This window comes from Sarcophilus harrisii, chromosome 2 (genome assembly GCF_902635505.1).
Source record: "Sarcophilus harrisii chromosome 2, mSarHar1.11, whole genome shotgun sequence".
NCBI classification, from domain to species: domain Eukaryota; kingdom Metazoa; phylum Chordata; class Mammalia; order Dasyuromorphia; family Dasyuridae; genus Sarcophilus; species Sarcophilus harrisii.
Genome location: NC_045427.1, coordinates 481679920 through 481704228, shown reverse-complemented (window position 1 = coordinate 481704228; position 24309 = coordinate 481679920). Strand labels below are relative to the sequence as shown.

Below are 24309 nucleotides of genomic sequence, written 5' to 3'. Positions count from 1 at the left end.
TTCACATGTACAAGCATGATAAAATTGTTAACAATGGATCTAGAAAGTATTCAAACAAAACCACATTAACAAAAAATAGGTAGGTCTCATTCTCCCAGGGCAGTTATATAAAGATTCACATATTCTCATCCAAAAAGAAGAAAATTGATACTGCAAATGTTCTATTAAAAACACATTATAAACAGGTTTAAAATGTTTAAACCATTTTTGGGATAAATAGACCACATGTAAAAGCTGACAGAACAGTTTAAGTGGCACAGCAGACAGAATGCTGAACTTGGAGTCAGGAAAACTCATCTTTCTGAACTCAGATCTAGCCTCAGACACTTATTGTGTGATCCTGAGCAAGTCATACAACTCTGCCTCAGGAAATAGCAAACCAACCCAGTATTTTTGCCAAGAAAACCCAAAACAGGGTCATAAAAGTTCAACCAAACAATAACAAAGACTGACAACAGGTACATGCCACTAAATGTAATAAATGTAACTGAAAGTGATTTATCTCCATTTAGAACCTCTTGGATAGCTAAGATTCAATGATGGGACTAAAAGGCCCTCTATAGAGAGCATCCCCATTAATTGAGCTAGCAAGATACAGACAAGAAATGCTGAATAAATGGCTTCATCATGTTGATCTGTCTACAGAAACAAAGGGGTAGGTCTTAGTGCCACCAGACATTACAAAAAGTTTAGAATTGTGAAGGAGGACAGACTTATTGATCAATGCAGATGTCACTCTGCAGTCATATCTGCAGGGATGAAAAGTGCAACATGGTACTGCAGGCCATAAAAATTTGTCATCTACCAGATACCTCAAAAGGCATGACCAGGAAGTTAGAATCATCTACCTTTATCTATATAGCCTTCAAAAGCCAACAGACAACAATTTTCCATTCAACAAATGCAAAGTCCTTTTTGCATCCTTGCCAAATTATCCTTGCCAAATTAACAAATTATATTAAAACAGGAGTATTTTCATGTAGAACTACTGCTCACAACTGGCTGGCCATAATACTGATCCATAAAAATTTAATAACGTAGCCATCACTATACTCAATATTCATCTCCAAAATACTTAGAATGAACTTAGAGATCTAGCTGAAGAAATTAAAACTATGTGAGAATAGGTATATGTCACTCCCATCAGCCTGCCTGCTACTAGGGTTCCCCTAAAAATTATTCTGGGAGAGTCTACAGAGGAGAATACATTCCATAATATGGTTTTTAATGACATTCAAGAAGAGGCATTATCAGGGCAGCTAGGTAGTTCAATGAATAAAGTACAGGTCGTGGAGTCAGAAAGATCTGAATTCAAATCCTAGTCTTAGACATTTACTAGTTTTGTGATCCTGGACAAATCATTTAATCCCAAATGTGGAAAACAAAGAAGGAAGAGGAGGAAAGAAGGAGGAAAGGAGGAGAAGGAAGAAGAGGAGGAGAAAAAGGAGGAGGAGGAGAAAAAGAGGAGAAGAAGGAAGAGAGGAAGGAGAGGGGGGAAAAGAAAAAGGAGGGGGAACAAAAGGTTTAGCAATTGTCAATGCTATAAAATTACACATACATATAACTTGTAAATAAAAAGCTATGAAAAAAAAGAAGAAGAAGAATATTGGCATGAAAAAAAAGAAAAGAAAAAGGAGGGGAGGAGCAAGAGGAGATGAGGTGGAGAAAGAGGAAGAAGAGGGAAAGAGGAGAGAAGGAAGAAAAGAGGAGGAGGGAGAGGAAGATGAGGAGGAGGAGGAAAAGGAGAAGAAGAAGAAAAAAGGAGGAGGAAGAAGAGGAGGAGGGGGGAAATGGCAAAAAAGTCATTACCACTTGCTCTCACTGCCTAAGGACTTGAACTTTTTCATCTAGCTTGCAGGTGAAACTTTCCATATGTTCTCTCCCCCATTACAATATTAGCCCTTTGAGAGCAGGCACTGTCTTACTTTAAGTCTTTAGCAGAGTACTTTGCATATACTAAACAATTATTAAGTGCTTTATTCATTCATTTATTTTTTTAGATTGCAAAAAGCAGTAATTTTATGGATCTGAGAAAGTCTGAGTACATCAAATAAATAGCCAGATAGTCACCTGTCCTTGGACCATTTATATGACCCTATCAAGAAAGATAAGAACACAACAATAAACAGCTCAGATTTATATAGCACTTTTAGGTTTGCAAAGTATTTTATATTCATTATCTCATATAATCCTTTCAATAACCTTGTAAAGTAGGTGCTATTATGGCACCCATTTTACGGATGATGAATTTGAGGCAAGGAGCAGTTAAATGACTTGCTACAGTCAAGCCTTTGGAGGCAGAACTTAAAGCCAAGTCTTCCTGACTCTAACTCTGATGCTTTGGATATCTGGCCAGGATCCCACTCACTACTTTTATGACCTCTTCCCTTCTCTGCAGCTCAGTTTCTTCATCTATAAAACGAATGTGTTACAGGTATAAATGCGATTTGTTGTATGAGTACGTACAAACACGAGGAACTGTGGTTCAGTCTCTTAGTTTCCATTTGGCAAAAAACCCTATGATTCTTAAATGCCTGTACATGACACACAGGCGAAAGAATCACATTCATGTACCTACCCCCATAATCAAACTCACTCAAACATCCACATGTTCACATTCCCACCAACACAAGGATCATACACTCATGAATCCCAGTCACCACATAAGGAACATTCACTGACACCCATGTCCCCTCGCACACAGCAGGCCATCTATTCCTTGTACCCCCATTTATACACATATACTCACCCACACACTCCCTCCCTCTGGAGACAGATCAGGCCCAGTCTTGCAGACCTAGATCCCAGGACTAGTTCCCATCCCAAAGCCCCAGCAAGCCTGGGCAGGAAGGGGATTCGGATGAACCTGCTACTGCATCAGGGCTTAGGTGAAAGATGTCATTATCTATTCAGCCAGCCCTCCCCCCACCCCCAATGTACATCTCTCTGGAAGCTAAAGACATTCCCCCCAACACAACCACACCCTGCTTGCTGGCCAGAGTTCAGGAGGATTGTAAGAAGAAACAGATCTTTAGCATTTCTCCCTCTTCCAGGCAAGATGGGAGGTAGCTGACATATGCTCCACCCACAACCTAGACTTTGCAAACTTGTCTCCTCTCCACTCAATCTTCATCTCCCTTGCTTCTGAAGGTTAATGTTCTTAGAAGACTATATTCTCCTCCAGCTGACTCCAAGTGCCTTGGAGTAGATAGGGAGGCAAAAAAATTGCACCAAGTATTCAGGGAAATTATCCCTAAACCCTAGGATTTGGACAAGTCAAAGAAATTTCTTGCTTCGAACTCTCTAGAATATGTTCATTTTCAATAATTATTAATGACTACTGACTGCTATTAAGGAAAAGAAGGTCTTGCCTTCCAAGAGTGTCAGTGCTCTTCATGAATTCTCATTATATGGATTTTCCCCTTTTCCTCATAGTAGAAAGTGGGAAACTGAAGCTCAAAGATATTTCCCACCTATTATACTATTCTAGACTTTCCCTCATGTTTTCAGGAATCTCATCATCTTGCAAGATCACAAAAATTCTAAGCTCTTTTCCCCTGAAGCAGCTCACCTTCTCTGATTGGAAATGGTGGAAAGTAAATAATATAGAACTCCTCCCAGTTCTTCCATTTAAGAAGGAAGCCCAGGGCAGCAATTTTGTTATTTTCCAACTGGCTGGACTCTTCTGATTTTGTGACTTCCCACTTGGCTATAAGCCCTCTGACCTTATCATTCTCATTTTAAGTACCCTTTACATATGTGGTTTTCCTTTATTAGACTGTAAATTATCTTTCACCTTTCTTTGTAATTCCAGTTCTTAGCACAGTGCCCAGTATGTATAAGCATAAGAATCTTAAGTGGTTCAGTCTCTTAATTCCCATCTGGCTTAAAACCCTAAGATTTTTACAGCAGTACAGATTCATGTACTACCTCCATAATCAAACTCATGCTCTTAATCATTGATTATTCAAAAATCCACATGTTCACACTCACACCAATACAGAGAACATTTATCTGCAAAGGCACCTGCAAGGGAACACTGAGCTCAATAGTTATTGACTGACTGACAAAGAGGGCAAATGAAGTCCATGAAGTCACACGGTGAGTCAGTGGTGGCTCAAGGGATCAAATCCAGGCATCTAGCTAGTTAACTTAATGTCTGTCCTTGTCATAATAATTCCCAGGAGAAACATTGTTCTACTGAGGGGTTCTTAATGGGGTTTAAATGTTTTTATATAACTATTTCAATATAATTTCAATATAATTTATAATCCTATGTATATTATTTTATGCATTTAAAATATTATTCTGAGAAGGGGTCCATCGCCTCTATCAGACTGCAAAGACAAAAAGTAAAACAATTCTTGCTCTCAACAGGCATAGGTTCTATTGAAGGGAACAATGTGTACCTATATGGATATATTTTTTAAAAGACAGTAAAGCTCACCTTTTATAGCACTTGAAAAAAATGCTTTCCTCATAACCACCCTGCAAAATTAGCCATGTCTAAGCATTACCAAGCATTTTACAGATGAAGAAATTGAACTAGATAGATGAAACAGCTAGTAAGAGGTAGAACTAAAACTCAAATCCATATGATCTAACCCCCAATATTATTTTCATAGTATCACTCTGTTCCTTTTAAATTAAGCTAAGAACTGAGCTCTATGAGATTCTTCATGTCTTTTTTAAATTGTGAAGAAAAGCTCTATTCAGCTGTCCCAAGGGCAGAGGTACAAACCTATGGGGGGAAGGGAGATTTCCTTGATAGGATTGAGTTGTGGCGCTTCTACTTACCACCTGTGCAACCTTGGCACTGGACTTTATTTGCTGGATCTCTGTCCTCATCTTAAAAAATGAGCAGAATGGTAAATGTGGAAATATGTATAGAAGAATTGTACATGTTTAACAATGATGGATTACTTGCTACCTAGGGGAGAGGGGTAGGAGGAAGGAAGGGCAAAAAAATTGGAACACAGGGTTTTTCAAGGGGGAATACTGAAAACTATCTTTGCATGTATTTTGAAAATTAAAAGTTATTATTAATAATAAAAAATAGGAAAAATAAGCAGACAATCTCTAAAAATCTCTAAGGTTTTAACCATTTGTAAAACATATCTGTGGCATCTAACACAGTACTCTAATATACATGAATATAATGGATATATCTGAAGGAATCAATTCCCTCCTCAAACAAGCTAAGAAACACATCTGCTCAAAAGGCCTAAGGAAATCTGCCTTGCAGAGGATTATCTAAATGAAAAAATCTCATTCAAGTCCAGCCATTCTGCTTTTCTTGCTGTTCTCCATAGCTAATATTCTGTCTGTCTTGATACCTTGGTGAGGGTTTTGCCCTATGTGTGGAATTCTATTCCTCTTTACCTCCACCTCTTACCATCCCTAATTCTCTTCAAGGCCCAGCACAAATGCTACCTTCTCCACAAGGCTTTTCTGGATTCCTCTCTTACCCCAACTCCTTGTAATTAATTTACTTAGTTTATATTTATTGAAATGATAATAACAATAACAGTTAATAACTACCAGCATTTGAAACTAAAGTTTTACCTGTTATATACTGTATTTAACATATACTTTAATATATTTAACATGTGTTGGTCTACCTGCCATCTGGGGAAAGGGGTGGAGGGAAGAAGGGGAAAAGTTGGAACAGAAAATTTTGCTGAAAAATTACCCATGCATATGTCTTGTAAATAAAAAGCTATATATATATATAAAAGAAATGATAATTGAGCCTATGGAAACTAATTTCAAATCATTAATATATAATATATTTTCCAACTAAAAAAAAAAGTTTCACATGTTAACTATTCACATCTTCCTTGTGAGGAAGGGACTGTTGTTATCTATGTTAGCACAAGCACCAGGAGAGTTTAAGTTTCTTGGTTTTGTCTTTTTATCTCCAGCACCTAGTATGTGCCTGTCTGGTCCATGACGAGTACTTCCTAAATACAATAATTTGAACTGAATTGGGAGTAATGTAGAAAGAGGATTCTGGGGAATTCAGTGAGGCAACGCCCAGAGTTCCCCTGGTGATGAGCTGATCTCCTACACACTAACAAATGTCAGATCTATAGTCTTGCTTTAAGATGGACGTTCATTTATATTTTTCTCCACCTTGGTAAATAGACTCCTACATGATTTCAAAGTTGTTTACAAAAATGATCTTTTTATTTGTTTTCTTTTGCTCTCACTGAAGAGTGGCAAATATTTTATGCAAGGACATTTATTGTTTCAGAGAATCAAAATGCCAGACCCACACCCCACCCCCAGTTCTGCCACCATGCCTATAAAAACCTGGGTGAGATGATTTTCCTAGGCCTCAAACCTCCTTCTACTGTTAAGGAAAAGAAGCCAGTGGCTATAGAGATACAATTACTGATCTTGAATACTTAAGTAAATTTTATATACAGCTCTTAATCTTTGTGGCTAGAAGTTGCAGAAAAACAGATTATTATTAGGATTGTCCACAAGCAAATGGGCTGGCTGCCTAAACAGGTAATGAGCTCCCCATCTTCAAAAGCTGAAAGATTACTTAAGATGGAGGTTGAGATATGGAATGAATTAATAATAATAATAACTAATAATAGATAATGCCTAAAATTCCTTCCAACTCTGAGGTTATGCGACTCAGTGCAAACTTTATCTTATCCAGATTGACAATGATTGAAATGCACCTTCATACCACCTCAATAAAATCTGGCTGCCCCTCTCTTCCAAAAATATTACATATACAGCTTGATATATAAACATATCATGGTGAGTGGAGACTAGAGAGATGGTCTCCTTTGTAGAGATTATGATTCTGCAGTCCCCACTTCAGGGTTCCTTCCTATCTTCCCTTCTTCCCTTTTAGGAAAGGGAATGAAAGGCAATGAAAGGTATACAGGGGTCCTCAAACTTTTTAAATAGGGGCCAGTTCACTGTCCCTCAGACTGTTGGAGGGCTGGACTATAATAAAAACAAAAACTTTGTTTTGTGGGCCTTTAAATAAAGAAACTTCATATCCCTGAGTGAGGGGGATAAACGTCTTCAGCTGCCACATCTGGCCCATGGGCTAAAGTTTGAGGACCCCTGGGAGAATGTGATCAGAATTTAAGGACTACCATTCCAGCTACCTCACCCTCCTACCAATCTCAAATCCTGTTCACTACATCAGACATGAAATCAGTAGACCTTGGTTCTATAATCATCTCTTAAAAATGAGGGGAGTTGTTTTAGATGGCCCAGATAGAATAATTGTAGGTCTAATATTCTAGGATTAGAATTTTTGTATCACCAATCTCCATCCCCCAAAAGAACAATGCAGGAACATTTAGGATTTAACATCAAGACTTTCTACATCAGGGGTAGCTTACAAAGACCTCCCTACAGCAGCTCCTCACTGCACGCACTTCAGAGAGAATGTGGCTGCTGCTCACTCTTCTATCACAATTTTAGGAATAGAACGGGAGTGGTGAGGGAAATCTAAAGATGAAAGAGTCCAACAATGACCACCTCTCCAGCTCCCTCAACTACAGTCTGCCCTCTGCCAGAGACTGATTCCAAGAGGGAAACTTCTCACTTGCCAACTTTAATTGTCCCACCAGCCTTCCTGGGTCCAAAAAGACCACTTAGCAGATATGTGAATGTGGCAATGAAGAAATTAAACACGATGCCTGATGGCTCCACAGCATTTACTCAGCATTGCCTCTATGGACTTCAAGGGGATATTCTAGGATTTAAAATTGTTCTTTCCCCATGATTTTTTGCTGCAGAGGAACCACCAAGTGGTAAAATGAAGGTTCTGTTCTCTCTTTCCCCTTCTGGCTTTCATCATGTCCCACATTCCGATATAAATGCCTCTTGATTTCCTTCTTCATCTTCTGTCCCTCCCCTAATCCTTTCCTGAAATGGTTACAGGCTCCAGCACCCCTGATCTCTGGACCAAAGGAAGAATGATGAAGGGAAGAGGAGGATTCTAATCAAAAGGTGGGAGAATTTGGGAAGAGAATTTGCCTTTGAATCAAGTACAGAAATGTTTGAAAGTCCTGCGGAGGGGGAGCTAGGTCTTAGTTAATGAGGAAGCCAGTATCCTTCAGCTGGCCTGAATCTACATTGGATTAACTAGTTTTACTATACTATAAGGTAGCAAGGACAAAGATATGAGATATGGGTGGACTCAAGAGAACTAGGCTCCATCACAACAGTGGCTAAGTTCCTAGATCTCTCTGAGCCTTAGTTTTCCCATCTACAAAATGTCTAGAAGTACTAGATGTCTGAGTTAGCCTTCTGATTCTGCCATTTATCAGTCAGTCAACAGGCACTTATCAAACATCTATAATATTATTCTATATGCAGAGGCAATGACTGGAAAGAGCATTAGAATGGGACTCTCAAAGACATTGGTTTGAATGATGACTCCATTAAATGGGGGGGAGGGCAAAGTAAACATGCAGAATCTCTGTTTCCTCATCTGTAAAGCAATAATATGTATACTCCAGACTTCATTAGGATATTTTTAGGATCAAATGACATAAGCAATCTAAAGCATTTTAGTAATAGTGATATATACATTTTATGTCCTGAAATCCCTTCTACATCTAATATTTTATGAACTTAGGTACTGTCTGTATCTGACATTTCACAACCTAAGTCACTTCCCACTCTGACATTCCATATTCTAAGGTCTCTTCCACCACTGACATTCAATAATGAAGATAGTGATTTATTACTATTAATAACTGGGATTTAATTTTTATATGTTAAACATGTTACAATATATGTTAAATCTAATATATAGAAACATTTATACAGTTCTCTTGCTACACAAGAAAAATCAGATCAAAAAAAGAAAGTAAATGAGTAAGAAAACAAAATGCAAGCAAACAGCAAAGAGTGAGAATATTATGTTGTGATCCACATTCAGTTCCCATAGTTCAACCACTGGGATTTTAAAGAATCCCCTTTCTAGTAGTAACAAGGTCCCAGAGCTAGTCAATGTATTTTCTGAAAATCCCAGAGAATTTCTCAATGCAATTGGTTATTCTATCCAGACTGGAAACTACTATATTGGAGAAAATAGGAAGAATCAGAATTCTCTTCCGCTTCCTCCACCATTGAAGCACCTAATAAATGCCACATTGCCAATCTGACCTAAAGAAATGATCAAATGGAATAAGATCCTTATTCCCTTAAACTCAGTCAGCCGGCATTTTCAGTCCTACTCATGACTGACTCAAATGAGTGTTGTTAATACCCTCTTTTCTCTTCATAGCAGCCAGCTCTGGCCACTTGTCATCAGACCATTTGTCCATTTACTCACATCCCAAGTAGTACTCCTAACAAATCTAGTAAATGCTTTCTCTGGAAGGAACCACACATATCACTACAATCCCCAAGGGATTCTTTCCCAAGTGAAGGGCGCCAAAGGGAAAACTGGGAAAACAAGGACAGAATTCAGATAATGGGGTTCCCAGATTTGCAGTTCCAATCCAGTAGCTTCTGTACCCCCGTCTGTCTACCCAGCTTCAAAGCTGGGTGTTTCAACACTATAGCTGGATAAATCACAGTCTCTAAAAATCAAAAAATAGAGAATTCTAATCCAAGGCATTTGTTAGCAGGGAGACACAAGGCTCTATTTGCTACATCTTCCAAATCAAGTCTTATAATTTTAGGATTAGTCCACACTGAGACTTTCCCAAAGTCTGTGTGATAATCTACTATTATCAACTAAGTCTATGTCCAAAAAGCATTTTGTTATTATAATATTTTATGTTAATCTGAGTTATATTTATTATTAATTCCATATGAAAATGTCAGAAATTACATTAGACTCTCTTAGAACATGAAATCATAAGATCTTAGTGATGAGAGAAATATGGACAGATCATTTCATTTCTTTTTCCCATTTATTAGGCTTTCATTAAAAATCAATACAGATGAAGGAGAATCTATTGAATAACATCCCTCAAATTTAAAAATTATTTCCCATTTTCCAAAGCATTTTCACTTATACTATCTTTTTCAATCTTCAAAAGAGTCCTGTGATTAGAAATTTATTTCCATTTCAGAGATGAGAGAAATGAGGCTCTGAGAACTGAAATGATTTTTCTCATCATCCAATCAGTTAATGACAAAGTTAACATTAGAACTCAGGGCTCTGAATTCTTTTCTGATGCAGTATGCTTTCTACCACTGCAAGCTCCCTCATAAAAATAGACTTATATTTGTCTTTCAGGAGACCCTCCTCAGTGTTGAACTGACTGGCTAGTCTCCTGATATATAACAGGTACCTAATAAATATTTATCTGCTTACTGGATTGACTTACTAACTCAATGACCCCGATTTAGACAGCATGGTATAAAGCAAAGAGGGTTGAATCCGGCTTCAGAAAAGTGGCAAAGTATGATAGACAAAGTGCTGAAGCTGGGTTCAAATCCTGCCACAGGCACATCTTCTCTGTATGACTTTGGGCAAATACTTTAACTTCCCCAGACCTTTTTTTCCCCTATGTAAAAGAAGGGAATAGTTGGATTCTAAGGATCCTTCTAGCTACACTTCTATGATGTTTTGACCTTCCCCCTCCTCCCTCACAGTAGTCACTAAAAATGAAGTGCTATCTTCCCTGGAAAAACCCTATATATACAGAACTTATAAGTTTAAGTCACTTCCTTCAACCTGCACTATCCCCTTTCCATTAGCTTCTTTCCTTATGTTGATCTCAGCACCCTCATACCACTGCCACCCCCTGAAACCTTAATTAAATGCTCAGAAACAAAGGCCTATCTCTATCTGTTCTCTTTTTTGACTGCAGCACCAGGGACTTAGCCAAATACCACCCAGAAAAACCATCCCATAGGACAAAATCATGCAGACAAATCTTGGACAGACAAACCAGCCCATATATTCTAGGAAACCTGGCTTAGTCCTGTTAGCATCCTCATTCCCCTCCATTTTTTCAACCAGAAAACTGTCACAGTAGTTAAGTCAAACCTTCCAAAGTAGGACAAAGATAGGTCAAAGCAAGAAGGAGAAAGAATGAGGGAACTGTCTCACCCATTCCTGATGAGCTCAGAGAAGTAATTTTGCTACCTTCTGGGTCTCAGAGAGCAGCATAAAGGCCATAATGTCTACCACAAGGGACTTAGCAGTCGTACTCTGAACAGTTCATCCACTGGTTGCCACCAGCTAAGTCATGTTAACATTCCGGAACTCAATGGATCAGCAGCTGAATAACCTAAATTTGTGTGCTTTGTACCATGAAAGAGATTGGATACCTACTGTGCATCCTTCACTATAAGAGATCATAGACCTACTGTGTGCCGTTTACTGTGAGAGATTAGATACCTACTGTGTGCCCTTCATCATAAGAGAGAGTGGATACCTACTGTGTACCTTTTACTGTGAGAGATTGAATATCTATTGTGTGCCCTTCAATGTGAGAGAAATTACTTACTGTATTTCCTTCACTGAGAGATTGGATACTTACTGTGTGCCCTTTATTGTGAGAGAGATTAGATACCTACTGTGTGCCCTTTACTGTAAGAGATTAGATGCCTACTGTGTGCCCTTTACTGTGAGAGAGATTAGATGCCTACTGTGTGCCCTTCACTATAAGAGAGATTGTATACTATTGTGTGCCCTCTGCTGTTAAAGACCCCTAATCTCTTGTCTTCCAGGAGCAGATAATCTATTTAAGGGCCAAGAAAGTAGTACGGAGGACACAATACCAAATACAAAGACAGAATATAACACAACTCACCTCTCTGGCCCTCAGTTTCCCCATCTGCAAAATGGGATGGGAGCCTAGAGGAGAAAAGAATCCCTTGGAGCTGGAGAAGTCAGAAGGGTTCACCACCTAAGATTTGAGCCTTAAAGAAGGAGTAAGCTTTGGCTAGGGAAAGATATCCTAACAATAAGGGGTCCTAAATATGATCAAAAACATGGACAACAGGAGACATGCAGTGCTCTGAGACTAACCCCAATTTATATGTATAGATATTATTTGCTGACTCTCCTTCATTAGACTGAGAGCTCCTTAAGACCAAGGATGGTTTGTGTCCCCATCACTTAGCACAGTGCCTGGCACATGGAAGACCCTTAATAAATGCTAGTTGAGTGACTGACATTGGAGCTACCAGGGCTAAGGGGCCTCTAGTTGTGGCTAGCAGAAGGGATTCCCTGGAGATGCTTATCCAGACCACACTCACTTACTCAGGAAGGGGCCTGGCCATTAGCAGGAGCCCTTTCTATGAAGATTGAATGTTTCCCTATAGTACAGGGATAAACTTTAGAACTTGAAGGAAGCTTAAATAGAACCTAATCCAATCCCTGAATTCTCAGATGAGGAAACCGAGACTGGGAGGGAGAAAGCAGTTAGCCCAAATAGTGGTCCATATATAGCAAATGCACAGCTGAGACTTGCCTAGGTTTTCTGGTGCCAAATTCAGTGCTCTTTCCACCAAATCATGATCCTCCCCAAGTCAAACAGTTTTGCCAAACAGTGGCAAGAAATTAGGACGAGCCTCAGAGAAACTGGGCTTCAAGCAAGGCAGAAACCTGCTTGGTATGGAAAATATGACTGTGTCCCATCACCAATTCCAATTTTCTTTAGTTTCTGCTTCTCCTAAACATCAGCTATGCTAGGGAAGTCAGAGCTTGCACACTGTGGGCCGATTTAAAAACAAAAGGACTGTATCTGCAAAGCTAGCATAAGGCATGTAGGTTTCATTCAGCAAGTATTATAGTACATTAAATTCTACTGTGGGAAAGGAGGAAAAGACCCACTCAACTGGAACTTTTATCTAAATCAGATGATTCTTAATTTTTTGTCATGGATCCCTTTGGAAGTCTAGTGAAGACTACAGACCGCTTCTCAGAAAAAATGGTTTCTCTCCCACATTAATAGAAGGAACTGCTAAATTTCAATTAAAGGTTAGTGGAAATGAAGGTGTGACTTTTTCCCCCCCATCCATTCATGGATCCCCTGAAATTTATCCATGGACACCTTTAGGATCTGTTAAAGAAAAGATTCTAGATTAAGAAACCCTGAGCTAAACTCTAGTCTGCTCGTAGTATAAGCTCATAGTATAAAATCATAGTCTACTCTCCATTCCCTGCCTGCACCCCATAATCCTCCAAATTCTATTCAGCTCACCAATATAGGAATCTCTAAAAAGAATAAAGTGGAAAAGAGTCTAGGTTGGATTGATGCTGAAACATATTTCCCTCTATGGCTACAGAATACATCACATGCTACCTAACATTATTGCTATATGGTGTTTTCTTAGTTATTTCTTTGTTGTTACAAAAGTGGATTCTGTGAGGATGCTAATAATAAGAACAATAATATTAGCTGACTTTTGATAATGTTTTAAGATTTTTGAAACACTTCATACATACAATGTATCATTTGAGCATCATAACAATGCTGTGAGGTGCATGTTATAGATCTTAATCCCATTTTACAGATGAAAAAATGAGATCCAGAAAGATTATATGACTTATTCATAGGTACATAGCTATTAAGGGTCATAGGGGCGATTTGAATCAAATCTTTTTGATCATAAGTCCAATAGTCTAATACAGAGACAATTACATTTTTAAAAGCCATTGAGAAAACATAAAAATTAAATTAGATTAAAAGTCTGTGTTGAGGTCTTGCCAGGGAAGCAGCTAAAAGAGACAGCCAGCTATTATGAGGGTTCCCAGAGCAAATCTTTGATTTTCCCTTCTGGATCCCATACGGTGGGGTGAGATAAGAGACACATAGTCATGGCAATAAGACATAACTCACCTTTATATATACCTCCTGACCAGTTACAAGCAGCAAAAGTGACCTCATTTCTTATCCCTGACCCAGAATCCCTGAGATCTGAAAGGCAGCCCTCACAACCAGATATCATCAAATATAACTCATTTTCCTAATGGGGCAAAAAGCTAGAGCTTCTCCTTGGCCTCAGGAGGAGAGTATATACTGATGATACATTTGGGGTGTGGGAGAAACAAATTGAGGATTAAATCCCATCTCTACCACCTTTAGTTTTGTGACCTTGAGCAAATCATTTTACCACTCTGATCAATTTGCTAATCTGTAAAATGAGAGGATTGTATTACATATTCTGGAAGGTCCTTTCTAACTCTGAATCTTTTGATCTTGCTTCCTCCCAGGTCAAAAATGTTCCAGGTCTCTGAAGGCCTTTTTAAAAATAGGATTGGATTTCTTCCAGCAGAGAACTGGGCCCCAGTGTGGATTTTCCTCAAATAAATACCTGTTGACTCCTTTAAGAGTAGATTTTGATGGGTGGTTCTGCCCCAAGACAGGAAAATGGAAAAGAAGCCCAATCCAAGTCCCATCCAGCCACAACTCTCCTTGTAATTTACAATGAATGAACTGTTCTAATAGCTACCATCTAGTAGATAAACTAAAATTTAAGAAAGGAAAATGTTAAGTGATATAGAAGGGGAAAATGGATTTAGAATCACAGGACCTAGATTTGAATCTAGATTCTATCCCATAGGAAGAAAAGAGCTTGGGGAAGTTATAACTTCATCAAGGTCCCAAATCTTTCCATCAGTTAAAAACAAAACAAAACAAAACAAAAACAAACAAACAAAAAAATAAAAACACTTGGAGAATCAAAGAAATAACATGGTAAATAAAAAGTGCCAGGCAAATATCAAAGCACTAGGTAAATACTAGCTACCGTTATTTAAATGAAAATGTTGAATTGGATAATCCCCAGAATTCTTTCCCAACAACCATAATCCCAATTCTTGACTTCTGGATATTATTTTTGAGGACTTTCCCTAAAGAATAGGGCTACCTCAAAGTTCCCCAATCATTGGGCTCTCTGCCCTGGGCACTTTGAAAGAAACCTACTTAATAGAGTTACTCAGGTTACAAAAGGGATGACCTGAATTCCAGCAGTCTTTGGCTGATGGGAACCATTTGCCCCAAGGGGAGAAGTGATCTAGAAAAGTCACCCAGAATTGTCATTCCCCAGTGGTGAACTCATATCTGACCAGAGTTATAAGCTCTCCAGGAGATGGTGACAGGGAACAACCTGGCTGAAAAAGACAGTTTCATATACTACTATAAACCCACGTTACCCATAACACTCATCCTTTATCCAAAAGGGCAGATTATAAAGAAGTTCAATCTCCCACCCATTCTGTAACACATTAGTCAAGGACGCAGTTTTTAGCCCTTTGTTCCCTCTCTCCATCAACAAACTAAACACTAAGATTTCAATTTGGGATAATCTCACCCAGTGAAAGCCCTAAGCACTAAGGACCATAGAAATGGCTAGCGTAAACTCTGTTCAACAGGCAATCTGGTGCTAAAATCTGACCCTTTGTTCTCTGAGCACCTAGGCTTGGCTAAAAGATGGGATGGAGGCTGGGTAGGAGCTCCCAGTGCCATGCTGCCCAGCAGTCTGATTGAGCAGTGAAGAGAGTTAGGGTTGTGCAATGCACCACGGTGCCTGCCTAAACTCTCCTCCATCCCTGAACCCGAAGGATGTTAATCTCTAGCCTTCTGGGTTTGGGGGAGGGGGGAGGGGAGTGGATGGAAGCAGCACTGCAGTGGTGAGTGGGAATGACACCCAGGTGTTCCCTTCCTGCCATTCCTGCAGAGGAACCTAGAGCTTAAGGACTGGCATAAGGGCAGCTATCTTGCCTTCACACTAAAAAGAAACATGCCAAGAGACCTATAGGGAATCCATAGCTTTTGGAAGCCTATTGATAAGCCTAAACACAAAGTGCTGGAAATATGCAATAGCCAAGGTGGTTACAGCCAAGTTGCCATTAACCCTTCAAACGCCAAGACATTTAGCCTGCCGATCCTATCTGTGAGGGGCAGCAAGGGAAATGGGGAAAGGATATAGAAATTAAGGAATAGAAAGAGGGACTCACTAGGGGAGGCTGGAAAGTTTGAAAGTCATGCAAGGAAAGAACAAGGTATGAAGTGATATGAGCTAATTAAATCTGAGCCCTGGACAATGAAGAATAACTTCTTATCCTCTCCCCTCCCAGTTCTTGGCACTTTTATTTTTTAAAATCAATGAAGAATTCTCCCTGAAAATTCACCAGTCAACAAGGAATCTTCCCACTCAGCAGGCTGAGCTCCCTCCTTTTCCTCCCCTCCCCCTTTCACATACTCTTGGGAGGAAGGGGGGTGGGGAATCAGCTCACCTAGTCAGTATAGGGTGATGCATGAATCACCCACCCTCTGGAACTACTCCCAAATCTAATACCTATTTGCCAGGGTCACCAGCTTAGTGCTGCCAGGAGCCCCTCTACATGAGAAAGTCCTCCTCCCACCCCACCCCGTTTCTCTCCGCAATCCACGCTGTCACAGCAGCACCAGTAATCTTGTTATTAGGAAGCTACTTTATAATAGCGAAGAGGGCCTTCTAGGACACACTATGCCCAGGCCTGGGGTGTGGGGGGTGGTTGAGGGAAGCGTGTTAGGGAAAACTAAGGAAGCACAGAAATACATTTGACAGCAACAGCACATGGCCCAACCCTGGTCGGAACTGCGGGGCAGAATCGGACTTCATAACAATGGGGCCAGGTGTGAACACTGGAAGCATGAGAGAGAGATGTCCCTACAGCCCATTTCCCAAATCATTGCAGCTTGAAAAGAGTAGGTATTTTAAAATGAATTAAAGTGAGCAAGAGACCAGGTAAGAAACTGAGGAAGAATCAGAGGAAAGGGATGGAAAGAGGAAGGAAAAGAGCTGCGTGGGGAGGGGAATAGATAAGGATGGGAGGAGATGAGAAGGGAGGAGGACTAGATGGGGGAGGGGGGAAATGGGGTAAAAGGGAGAGGAGGAGAGAGAAGAAAAGGGAGGAGGCGAAAAAGGAAGGGAGGAGGATAGGGAAGAAAAGATATGGGAGTGGAAGAGGGGAAGGTCGGGGAGTAAAGAGAACGGGGGAAACGAGGGGAGGAGAAAAAGGAGGGAAGACCCTCCATACTCACAGTAGGTCTTTCTGGTCAGTTCTTCTACTACTTCAGGCTTTAACTTGCTGTTGGATTTCCCCATCCTCTGCGGCCACGTCCCCCGCCGGGCCCGAACCGACTAGGGCATAAACCCCGGAGCGGCTCCGGGCCCAGCCGGCTCTCCCCAGTCCCGCCGCGGGGTTTCGTCCCAGGCGGCCCTGCACCGGCTCGGGAACAGGGGATCCGCAGGCAGAGGCAGGGACAGGGGCAGGGGCAGGGGCGGGGGGCTTTAGGGGTCTTTGTCTCCCGCTCTCTCGGTCCTGGATCAAGGTTCTAGCTTGCAAAGCACTGCGCGCCCTGAGCTCCTGGAGGGACTCAGAGAGAGGCCGGGGATAGAGATCTGGAAAGCCTTTTACATCCCCAGCCCGCTGGGAGCTGGCTCTGCAGGCCCGGGGGCGGTAGCCTCAGTCTCTCTCCTCCTACGGTTCCCAAATCCTGCCGCCCGCCCGCGGGGTTTGCTCAGTGCTGGCTCCGGGAGGAGGCCCGGAGGCGCGGGGGCGCGGGGGCGCGGGGCTGCGGGGCTGCGGGGCTGCGGGGCTGCGGAGCCGCTCTCTGCCTTCTCCTTCTCCTCCTCCTTATTCTCCTCCTCTTCTTCCTCCTCCTCCTTCTCCTCCTCCAAGGGAGCTCTGTTGCTGTGGTTGTCCCTGGTTACTGGACTCCCTAGCACATGCTCCTTACCGCGGGCCCTCTCTACCCCTCTCACTCTTTCTTCCTCCCTCCCCGCCTTTACCAGCTAGCCAAGGCTCTGCTGCCGCCTAGAAGGAGGTGTTAACCCTAAGCCGTCAGTCAGCGCGGCTGCTCCGTGCTGGCAGGGCGGGTCCTCTCCCCTTCTCCCTCCCCACTAACTTGTCCCACTTCTCCCCTCCTCCTCCTCCTCACCCACTCGCCCCTTTTATTCCCTCCCCTTATTCCTACCATCCACTAGATTCCTTCTCCTTTCCCCCTTTCCACCGTCTCCTCTGTCATTCCCTGCTCCTTCCCCTTTTCAGTCTCCTCCTTTTACTTTTACTTTTCTTTCCCTGTGGCGTAATGACTAGTCAGGATTTGGAATCTGGAAGACTGGGTTCAAATCCCATCTTAGACACACTAACTGTATGACCCTGGTCAAGATCCTGGTCAAGACCCTGCCTACTTTACCTCTCTATTTCCTGTAAATTTGGGGTGGGGAGATCTCTTAAACTCTATGGTCTCTAAGGTTAATAAAATCTCTCCAAGCTTGAAACCTATAATCCTTTGATCGCTCCTTTTTCTTCCCTTTCCCCTTCTTTCCTTCCTCTTCCTGCTCTAATCAAAAGTACAACCTCCCGCCTTTTTCCGGGCAATCTAGATTAAAAATCTTCATAAATGATAGGCACATCACATCTTCAGTTTCCTCTATACAGTGGGAATAATACTTTCATCTGTTTCACCACCTTAAAGTTTGTAAGAAGGTAAAATTGTCATTCCTTCCTTCTCTGCTCTTCTCTTCCAATTTCTCTTCCAATAATCCAATTTTCTTCCCATCTCTCCACACTCCCGAGGAAGTATTGAGGAAAGTCAATTTCAAAGATAATTCTATGTCACTTTGCCCCATCTCTAGATAAATGTTCTTTCCTGAATTAGTTGAGTGCTGCTGGAAAAGAAAGAAATCTGGAATCCCAGAAGAGACTGAGGAGCTGCTACCCCACCTCCAAATTCAGTCCAGAGGCAATCATCCTCCATTCTTTCTGTCAGTTTTGATATCTACTCCACATACACACACACACACACACACACACATTTCCTTAAACTGAAGCCTGACTTTTCCTTCATTCCATCTTTAGTTGGTATATCCCACCTATTGAGAGGCTTCCTAAATAGAATTCACCATTGGGAGAAGTTTATGGTTAACTGAGAAGGTAGCAAATAACTGGAGAATATTTAAAAAACATCATATCAATGAATCTAAATAATCAATAATTCATAGTTTAGAGGTAGAAGGGATTTTAGAGGTATTCTTGCTTCACTCTTTATATATGAGAGCATTTATAGAATGCTTTAAACAGGCACCTGCCCTGGGCCTGGAGTCATCTTCCCCCAGTTCAAAACTATCAGATTCTTACTGAGGCAAACAGGATTAAGTTAGTTGAGAGTAGGTCCATGTCTGATCAAAAAAGAAGCCCCTAATTGGGGGGTATATACTTTATAGGCAATCTGGCTGCATAAAGTATGTTTGGCCCAGAGACCCAAGCAATCCATAGAATGGAAACGGCATTGGATTTGGAGTCATTGCTATGATCTGCCACTTACACCCTGTATAATCTTGAATAAATTACTGATCTCTCTGGATTCCCTTTATTTCTTCAACTGTGAAAATGATGGGTTTGGCCTTGAAATTTTATGAGATGTCTTCTAGCTCCAAATCTGATCCTATGACTTGGCTGAATCTCAGCCCTGTGGGTGACGAGTTCTGTGAGTATGTTTAAGTTGCTTTCCCTTTAGGACTTTGGTTTCCTCATCCTTAAAAATCAGCTTACTACTTAAACTACCTACTTAGCAGGTATGTAGGGAAGATCAGGCAAAATAATTTATAGAACACTTCAAAGAGTCATATCAATATAAGCTAATACAATGTTAGGTAAAAGATGCTTTAAAATCCCTCTGGAGAGATATTCTCTTGGGTCAAATTTAAGAAAATACAAACATCTCTAGCAGCCATCCATATATACAAACATGATTATGAAGGTGATAAAGTGGGAAAACACAGAGAGGAATATCAGTCTCAGGGATATATCAACTCCCTCTGGGAATGCAGTGACTGGAAAGATGCCAAGTGTAATTCAAAGTTCAGTGCGGGGAGGAAGTGGTCTGATTTCTTCTGGGGTGAGGGAAGAAAAATACAATCTACTCACAGTGAAATACCTACTTGAAATTTATCTATTTTAATCAAAGGTATTTGAAAATAGTCCACTGGACTATTTGTAGTCCACTACAACCACTGTAGAACCACAGGCTGACCTGAGTGGCTCCTGAATTGTTATTTTTATTTTTTTATTTATACTGCTCTATCACTGATAGCTATCATCCCATACTTTTTCTCCATTTTATGGTTAAACTCCTTAGGAAAATGATATTTATTTCATGCTTCCTTGCTTCCTTTTCTCCTTTTCTCTTCATGATACTGCAATATGCTTTCTGACCATCATTCAACTGAAAATGCTTACTCCAAATTGCTTACTTACTAAGGATCTCTTAGTCTCCAAGTCTAATGACCATTTTTTCAATTCCCATCCTCTTGATCTCTCTGCAGCTTTTAACACTGTCAAGTCATCCTTTTTTCCTTGATGTTCTCTTCCTTCCAAGTTTCTTGACACTTCCCTCTCCTAGATCTCCTCATCCTTGACAGACCACTTCTTCCCAGTCTCCATTGCTAGATCTTCATCTAAATCATGTCCACTAATCATGAATAATCCCCATGAATTCTCCCTCTATATCACTTCACTTGGTGATCTCATCAGCATTCATGGACTCAATAATCATCTTTATGCTAATAATTTCCAGATCTACTTGTCCAGTACTAACCTTTCTCTTAATGTCTAGTCCAACATCTCCAACTGACTTTTAAACATCTCAAAATGGATACCTTATAAATATTTTAAGTTCAACATATCCAAAACTGAACTCGTTTCCCTCCCAAACCCCTCCCTTTTCCCCAATTTTCCTTTTCCTGAAAAAGGCAATGCTATTTTCATAATAGCCCACACTCATAACCTACAAGTTTCTCCTCTCAAATCTTCCCTCACTCCTATACCTCCCATCCAATCTATTGCCAATTCCTGTTGATTGTAGTTTTAGTCTTTTTCTGTTCTCTAACACCAATACTGCCTGGGGAAGATTCTTGCCATCATCTAGGGTATTACAATAGCCTGCTTATGGGTTACTGTCTCCCCACTCCAGTCTATCCTTCACTCATTGTATCATCACTCTCTGCCCCACCTCTCCACCTGCCCTGCCATCAATTTAATCAACAGATTCCAATGGCTATCATTTCCAGGATCAAATATTAAATCTGTTGGAATTTTATAATTTATATATTTATGTATGTGGATATAATTTATAATTTCATAACCTAGTTAGCTTCTACCTTTCCAGTCTTTTTATACCTTACTCCAACATACTCCACAATTCAGTGATAATAACCTCTTTATTGTTTGAACTCAACCCATTCATCTTTCTTCCCTGGCCTCCCTGGCTTTAAAATCCCATCTCCAACAGAAAGCCTTTCCTCTATGAACAGACAATTTTCAGATGATGAAATTGAAACTATTTCCACTCATATGAAAGAGTGCTCCAAATCACTATTGATCAGAGAAATGCAAATTAAGACAACTCTGAGATACCACTACACACTTGTCAGATTGGCTAAGATGACAGGAAAAAATAATGATGAATGTTGGAGGGCATGTGGGAAAACTGGGACACTGATGCATTATTGGTGGAGTTGTGAACGAATCCAACCATTCTGGAGAGCAATTTGGAACTGTGCTCAAAAAGTGATCAAACTGTGCCTACCCTTTGATCCAGCAGTGCTACTACTGGGCTTATATCCCAAGGAGATACTAAAGAAGGGAAAGGGACCTGTATGTGCAAGAATGTTTGTGGCAGCCCTCTTTGTAGTGGCTAGAAGCTGGAAAATGAATGGATGCCCATCAGTTGGAGAATGGTTGGGTAAATTGTGGTATATGAATGTTATGGAATATTATTGTTCTGTAAGAAATGACCAGCAGGATGAATACAGAGAGGCTTGGAGAGACTTACATGAACTGATGCTGAGTGAAATGAGCAGGACCAGGAGATTATTATATACTTTAACAACGATACTGTATGAGGATGTATTCTGATGGAAGTGGATTTCTTTGACAAAGAGAAACTCTAACTCAGTTTCAATTGCTCAATGATGGACAGAAGCAGCTACACCCAAAGAAAGAACACTGGGAAATAAGTGTAAACTGTGCATTTTTGTTTTTCTTCCCAGGTCATTTCTACCTTCTGTATCTAAGATATACTGTGACATATTTAACATGTATAGGACTGCTTGCCAGCTGGGGGGAAGGGAAAAATCAGAACAGAAGTGAGTGCAAGGGATAATGTTGTAAAAAATTACCCTGGCATGGGTTCTGTCAAAAGTTATTAAAAAAGAAAGAAAGAAAGAAAGAAAGAAAGCCTTTCCTCATCCCGCCCATCATTAGTGTCTTCCCTCTGCTAATTTTCCTCCATTTATCTTATACATAGCTCTTTTGTACATAGTTATTTGCATGTTGGCCCCCTACATTATGAGCTCCTTGAAAATATGGATTTTTTTTTTTTGCTTTTATGCCTGGCATGCATAGTGGGTTCTTAATATACATTTGCTGATTGACTGAAGGAATGAATAGAAGAAAATGGAGTTCTTAACAAATGCAACAAATCAGGATGAACAGATCTCAGGCTCCTTGAAATATATCAATCAGGAATAAGTCAGGTATGGAAGGACATTAAGGTTGGTAAAATTCTTATGGTTACACTGATGGATTCAGCAGTCACCCTAATTACTTCTATGTAATAATTAATAATAACTGATGTTTTTAAAGTGATTTTTTTTTTTTTTACATTATTTCATTTGCCTCATGACAACCCTACGGAGATAGGTGCCATTATTAGTTTACTTTTATGGATAAGCAAATGTAGGCCCTAAGAGGTTAAATGGCTTGCTCACACAGCTAGTAAGTGTTTGAGGCAAGGATCAAACCCAAGTGTTCTTGATTCCAGCTTCAGCAATCTACAGCTATGTTGCCTTTACATAGTCTCCCCATTTAATCTCTCTAAATTTCCTCAAGTATTTAGGAGTCATTTACAAAAAATTCATAGAATCACAGCACATTAGTGGAAGCAACCTTAAAGACAATCTAGTATGATTCTTTTATTTGACCCATATCAAACTGAGACTGCAGAATACCTTGTTCATTAATACACTTTGGATAGAGATTTTTTTTTTATAGCTTTTTATTTATAAGATATATGCATGAGTAATTTTTCAGCATTGACCCTTGCAAAACCTTCTGTTCCAACTTTTCCCCTCCTTCCCCCCACCTCCTCTCCCCGATATACACATATCCATACAGTTATTTTGCTGCACAAGAAGAACTGGACTTTGAAATAAAGTAAAATTAACCTGTGAAGGAAATCAAAAATGCAAGCGGACAAAAACAGAAGGATTGGAAATGCTATGTAGTGGTTCACACTCATTTCCCAGAGTTCTTTTGCTGGTTGTAGCTGGTTCTATTCATTATTGAACAAATGGAACTGATTTGGTTCATCTCATTGTTACAGAGGGCCACATCCATCAGAATTGATCATCATGTAGTATTGTTGTTGCAGTATATAATGATCTCTTGGCCCTGCTCATTTCACTCAGCATCAGTTCATGTAAGTCGATAGAGATATTATTTCTCCCTCCACCCAAGCCTACCATCCATCAGCAGATTTTTGCAAGTCCAGGTTAAAAAGAAAATTCTTGGGGCAGCTAGATGGTACAGTGAATTAAGTATCAATCCTGAAGTCAGGAGGATCTGAATTCAAATCCAGCCTTAGAACACTTAACACTTACTGAACAAATAACTTAACCCCAATAGCCTCACAAAAGAAAAAAAAAAAGGAAATTGTTTTTCAGTCCTCTCAAAGTCTTATCCCACAGCCAGCAATGGCCTTGAACATTGTCTGAACATTGTCTTTGAGTTCAATTCAACTCAGTAAGCATTTATTAATACCTACTTCTTGCCAGGGACTGTGCTAAGAGCTAAGGATACAAATAAATTTTTTTAAAAGACAGTCTTTATTATGTTAATAATAGCACTATTTAATAAATTAATAGCATTCATTTCTATGGCACTTTTGAGATCTGTGATGCACTTTATTTACAAGTATTACTGTCATTTTTAATCCTCATTTTACAGGTAAGAAGATGAAATTTAAACAAAAGAATTGAGCTACTCCCTATCACATTAAGTGTAAAAGAAGCTGAGAGTGAAACAAAGTATCCTGAACCTAGAGCTCTTAGCAAGAACTAGAGACTAGAGTTCTTTCCATGTGAAGGCAAAGGAATATATTTTTTTCCCCAAGGAATAAATCCCGAGGCAAATGAACTGGGGAAAGCTCAGCAGGAGGAAGATAAAAATCCATTTAATTAAACACAAAGCCTTCTGAGTCCTTTTTGTGGTTGTAAATATGCCAGGTGTTCATTTAAGGCACCATAACCAAAATGCTCTCTCCTCTTCTCCCTTTGGCTGTCTTGTCAACACCGGTGAAG

At 40.2% G+C, this 24309-nt stretch overlaps 1 protein-coding gene across 1 annotated transcript in view; it reads right to left on the bottom strand.

Moving 5' to 3' along the window:
* NCS1 (neuronal calcium sensor 1) overlaps window positions 1-17801 on the bottom strand; it is a 97798-nt gene extending 79997 nt beyond the window's left edge. The window contains exon 1 of the mRNA XM_003757402.4: window positions 16986-17801. Coding sequence (XP_003757450.1) covers window positions 16986-17049 — 64 coding nt within the window. The 5' untranslated portion in view covers window positions 17050-17801. The remainder of the gene's footprint in view (window positions 1-16985) is intronic.
* Between the last annotated feature and the right edge of the window lie 6508 nt (window positions 17802-24309).